This window comes from Sabethes cyaneus, chromosome 2, assembly GCF_943734655.1.
Source record: "Sabethes cyaneus chromosome 2, idSabCyanKW18_F2, whole genome shotgun sequence".
Classification (NCBI taxonomy): domain Eukaryota; kingdom Metazoa; phylum Arthropoda; class Insecta; order Diptera; family Culicidae; genus Sabethes; species Sabethes cyaneus.
In genome coordinates, this window is record NC_071354.1 from 44905309 (window position 1) to 44911308 (window position 6000).

Below are 6000 nucleotides of genomic sequence, written 5' to 3' on the forward strand. Positions count from 1 at the left end.
TATAAACTTTTTTGGCGAAACAAATTGAATTTCGACTATTGGTATCATTTAGTGTTGTTTGCTTATCACTGTCCTGCGGATCTGTCGAAAATTTCAAATATTTTTATCAACTGTTTGTTTATAATAAACACTAGAAAACAATTGGTGTTTTGGGGGCAAAATGAACACTTCACTATGGGGGCAAAATGAACAATGTGTATAATGATGTTTTAATTTCCATTTATCAGCAGCCAGGACCTAATTACAATTCAATCAATAAAAATGATCGAGTCTGTCGAAAAATGACGGAAAATGACCGATGAAGCGAGTTTAAAGTCAAGCATTGTATGAACGTGGCGAAGATACATTATGTTAACTTTGTGGAGTCCTATTTTAATTTCAGTAGCCTTTTTGAATATCTACAGCTTATGTAGAACAATGATAAGGTAAAATAATGTTTAATTTATCCAAACTGCATGTTAACTTTAGTTTTCTATGACATGTTCATTTTACCCACACGAAAAAAATTAGGCTCGAATATGACGCTTTCGAAAATAAGGAATTTTTCATGACAAATCGTCCTTTTTCAAACATCTTTATATTTTGCTACGTGGAATATGAATCCAGCTTTCAATTCATGTAGTGCGTTCAGCATTTGGTTGGTTCCTGGGGAAGCAAAAGGCGAAATTGCTAAGGGTGTTCATTTTCCCCCCAGTTCCCCTATATGACATTCGGCCCGCAGGACCTTCTTTCCATTTCCGGTTTTCCAAGTGATTTCTATACCTTTATACTATATATTTATATAGTAGAAAGGCAAAAAGACTCTGTTACCAGTTTCGATCGCCGAATCGTTCGGACTTCCACCTCTGTTCTGTGTGGAGATGACTGCTTGAAGCAGTACGAGTCACCCTGGCTCTATGCTGACAACGACGACGACGACGACGACGAAAAGGCTAGACTAAAGTGAAAAATGCTACCCGAAACACCCAATACTTCTCTATTCAAATTGAACAATCCCGCAAGCCTGTATCACATCTTAGAACAAATGATCATCGTTTCTAGAAATATTATTTAAATAATCACTAACTAATAAGGCCTAGCAGTTGGTCTCGGGCCATGACACTGATCTAACTAACCAGTCGCTGAAGCAACTGATAGAGTCAATAGGATCGTAGCACCAGCGCTGCAATTTTTCTGTAAAAGCTGGCTGTGAAGTTTTTCAGAAAGCATGGCACTGAGTGTGGCACTTTGCTTGGCTCACTAAAAACAAAAGGTTCGATTGGATTATGGCACGTGCTGACAATGGAAGCACGTGATTTTGTCACCGATTCCGAGAGGAATATTTGGAATTGATTCACCACGTTCACCTCTAAACAGTGGTAGTTAAAAGTTAATTAGGTATAAAGAAAACATTGTAATTTTAAAGAACGAGCAAAATAGCTTTCTAGCAGTTTTTGTTTTGAACTAGACACTAGAAAAGAAGAGTAGATTGAATGAGAAAAAAACACACTAAAGTTTAAGGGAACCAAGCCAAGTAGCCTAGGAATGCTGCAGTTATTTAGAGTAATTATTTTTAAGTCGCACATGCCGTCAGGCGAACGAGAGCCGAAAATAATATAGGCAGCCATCATAAACATATTAGTTGATATTAGGGTAAGAATTCTAAGCTTTTGAGGGTTCATACAGTAATGAAATTTAATTACTATCACATTATTTTAATTTAACAGAATTTTCTTGGAATGCGAGTTACAGCGACAACATGCTGGGGTAGATTGCCAGGTAGATGTCAAAAGACAATTGAAATTGTTCTAGTTAATTCTAAACAACGAATGGTGTCGAATAAAATTATCGGTGCCTGCTTGCGGACATCAAACATTCATTTGAAATAAATACCAATCATTGTTAATTTAAGTGGCGCCTTCTAATAAAAACTAAGTCAACATTATATAAAAGAAAATACTCACATTTTATAGGTCCTTTTCAGGATTTTAGCTACCAGCTTCTTCCGGTACAATTTATACTTCACTTTCTGTGTGCTGTTCTTCTCCTGCGGCACATCGTCTTCACTTTCATCGTCAACACTAATTTGTCCCATCGATCCAGTGGCCTGCGCAGGCTTTTTTAGCACTTTGCCTGCTTCCAGGTCAACCACTTCTTCCACATCCTCATCATCATCATCGTCCTCATCATCGTCTTCCGCGAAATCATCATCTTCATCTTCACCGTACACTACATCGTCCTCCGAGTAATCACTATGCTTCCGCTTGGCGCTGCCACTGTCCAGATTAGTGACTTCTTCCTCACTGTAATCATCTTCGTCTGAGCTGACATCCATCTTATCATCTGCCGAATCGGGATCATCCATTGCGTTAAGTTCATCGCAAACCTCGTGAATCACACGATTCACATCCTGATCATCACTATCCGGATCATCATAGTAATCATCATCTTCCTCATAGTCCTCCTCATCGATTTCATAGGTGTTTCGGTGTTTGGATCTAACATTTCTCATTTCTTTCTCCTCATCATCCTCGTCATCGTCGTCATCCAAATCGACAGTAACGATTTCGGAGGACATTTCAACCGGCGCATTTCTTGCTAGTGAGGGGACCTTCGAGGAAGATGGTCCGGGCCGATATTTATATCCGGACGGTGGAGAATCTTTGACGGGCGATGTCTTTTCCGGTGAACTTTCGATTTCATACGAGTCCGACTGGGATGCTTTTACAGGAACGGGATTCTCCGGAGAGGCTGGAGTTGTCGCCGCTAGGGATGTGCTGGATGGAATAGATTCCAGATCAGCGCGGGACGATTCCTTGGCAGTTGTGTACGAAACCTTTGGAGGGTAGGAAAGAATAGGTTAAAATCGATGTAGACTTGATATAAACAGATGATGTAATTAGAAAATATGATAAAGCAATACCTACATTCTTTAATTTGATAAACCGATAAATTTACTAATGATTTCTTCTATAAACAGCTCTCGAAACGAATTTGTAAGAAGCTGTGAAATTTTTTCTAAATTGGCTACCTTGAAAAATGACTTTGACGATCATTATGATACTGGAACATGGCCTACTAAGTTGCATATGTAAATTTCGCAACTTAAAATTTGAAAAGGCAATATTCAAAGGAAAACAGTATCAGCAGGTATCAGGTATCAGCATCTTTGGCTCGAGCAGCACGTTCCTCACAATCATGTGGAAGATTTGTGCCTTGCCCATCTTGCCCGTGTCATCATTTACCTGATGAGGACGGGAAGGAAAACAGGAGGAATAGGAAGGGGTGGATGAGGAATTTGGACAAACACAAACATATATATACCGAGAGATTTTTGTACCCCCGAAGGGATACTGCAATCCTTGGTAGTTAACTTATCAAAAGTACACCCCCTGGGGGGTATACTCATGATAAATAAGAGCTTATAGCTCAATACCGCTTTCGGTAAGGAACATCAAAATGTCTCGTAATTTTAGTTTCCTAAAATCCGATTCATTTAAGACGTAGGATCCAAAGATCCTATGACGCAATTGTGCTACTGCAGGACAGTTGCAAATTACGTGATATGGTGTACCGTAGTCGGATTCACATAAATTACAATGAAACGATTCAGCTCGCTGAATCGTAGCCATATGATAATTTAGCCTGCAGTGACCAGTCAGTGATCTGACAAGAATACTGCAATTTACCTTTGAGTGTTGCAAAAGAAATTTCGCAACCTTCTCACAAGGCTTCACAATGAAACTTTTCGTTTGACGACAAGTTTCAAGATTTTCCCAATAATGTACATGTTCAGATGAAAACCAAGATCGAATCTTTTGTTTTATCCAACATGCCGCAATTGGTAAAGCAGGTTCCGGTCCGAAAACCGACTTTTCTGCTCCAGATCTTGCTAGTTCATCAGCCCATTCATTTCCGGTTATACCAGAATGGCCAGGAACCCAAACCAGATGAACGGCATTTAGAATATGTAATATGTTGCATATGTAAATTTCGCAACTTAAAATTTGAAAAGGCAATATTCAAAGGAAAACAGTACTTCATAATGTAAATTTTGCCAACTATTTGAAAAGGTCCAGTTCTGAGTTTTAAATCTCTTTCGAAAAAGGAGAAATATACATACTTTTTGAGCAAGACGGGTTACAGACTTATGTTTTTTTTGACATGCCAGTAAAGACGATGTGCAGGAGTAACATTGGAACATAACTCAATCAATTTCTTATCTTTTGTGATCAGTCACGTCGTTTTTGTAAAAGTACTCGAGAATTAGTCATCATTAACTAAAGAAGCGTTCAATGGACACTCTTATAATTAAAAATTCTCCCCGTAGAAGCAAGAATGGCTCAAATGAATTTTCAAATTTTGCTTTTTGCTTAAAGTCAAACTTAAACAACAAAATTAAGCCACAGAGAAATTTAGCTTCAGCTAGATGCAGTAAAAAAGCTTAAAATACTCTATTTACCTCAGTCGTTTCCAGCTTCTCAACGGAATCAACAGCATCCTCAAACTTCTCTTCTACTGCGTCCTCTTCATCGGGCACCGAGTGAGCAGTATCAGTCTTCTGTTTCACTTTGTCAGATTTGACACCAGTCTCATCTACCGTAGCATCACTCTCAGTAGTGTCTGCTGTCGGTCGACACTTTGAGCTGTCTACCAGAACCTTCGTCTTAGACGATTCTTCTGCCGGTTTCGTTTCCATCACAAACGATCAACTTTTAAAATATCTGCAAAAGAAAACGGCGTATATATTTTATTACTGCCGACCACTCTTGAATGACCTGCTATTTTTAATTCATTTTTCATTGAACAAAACAAAGGGATCCATTTATCTTCTCAGAAATCGCAAAAGGTTACTCTTTCCTGCAATCAAGGTAATTATTCCTGCATTCGAAGACTAAATACACCAGTCAGAAAGCAAACTAAGGCTCCCTTACGGAGAAAAATTACTGATAAGATAAACAGAAAAAAGAATGAGTTCAATTTGCAGAATCAAACCTTGGCTTCTTCTTGTTGTTCGTCTTTTGCTGACCGCTCCACACCGCTTGATTGCTTCCAGATTTTCCGTATTTTGGTTGCTGCTAGTCGCTTTTCCACTGGCCACAACTAGATTCACTTACGCACCATAGGAACGACCGAGGGCAGAACGCATTCCCGCGACCGATTTCCGGCCTTATTTCGGAGGAGTTTAATACCGAGCGGAAAAAAAACCGTACGCGACCGCGACGTGCACAAATTTTTACTTACGTATGGTGCGCTGCCTAGCGGTTCGAAGGAAGAGGAGGCAATTTTGACTTTTCTTTTCACAAACAGCGGGCACTAGTGAAACACACGCACACCAATGCAGTGACAGCTACCTGAGTACTAATAAAGTGAAGCGTCGAGTTGCAGTTTTGACGGTTTTGACAGTGTTGTAAGCGACGCTGCGACCATTTTTAGAACAAGCAGCCAGATGGCGCAATGTACATAAATTTTTGATTAAAATTATTGATGAATGTAAGAAAATTGTTACAATTTTTCGGTTTTGTGCGCGTATTTTGATACTTTCTGTTGTGAATATAATCATGTTAACTTTAGACAAATAAATAATGTCAAATTTAGTTTTCATCGCTGTTTCCTTATTGAATTAATTTTGTTTATTTGTATAAAAGTTACTTCAATTAGGTTTGACTTTGTATTTAACGGTGTATTGGGCAAAATGGACTATTATTGAATTTGGCACAGTATGGAATGGATGGAATTTGATTCTACTGCTGTTTTGACAACATTTAAAAGCTATTTTAGTTCATTTCACGGGCGGCATATAAGTTTTTATACTGTTTAATTAGCTTTTAACATGATCTTAGAGGATAATAGGGCAAAATGGACCACTTCCCGAAATATAGACAAGATGGGACTATCCATCTTGGTATCTCTCTCTGCTCTGGGGTGTCAGAGTTGCTGCCAGAGCTGCAGAGAAGAGTATGGATTTATTAATGGGACCAATGCCTACGGAGAAAGTGCTCGGCATGTTGTGGTGCAAAA

General features: G+C 38.9%; 1 protein-coding gene across 1 annotated transcript in view; it reads right to left on the minus strand.

Annotated features, from left to right (window-relative positions):
- LOC128733834 (titin homolog) overlaps window positions 1-4624 on the minus strand; it is a gene marked incomplete at its 5' end in the record, with an annotated part of 102662 nt that extends 98038 nt beyond the window's left edge. The window contains 2 exons of the mRNA XM_053827652.1: window positions 1944-2815; window positions 4442-4624. Coding sequence (XP_053683627.1) covers window positions 1944-2815; window positions 4442-4624 — 1055 coding nt within the window. The remainder of the gene's footprint in view (window positions 1-1943; window positions 2816-4441) is intronic.
- Between the last annotated feature and the right edge of the window lie 1376 nt (window positions 4625-6000).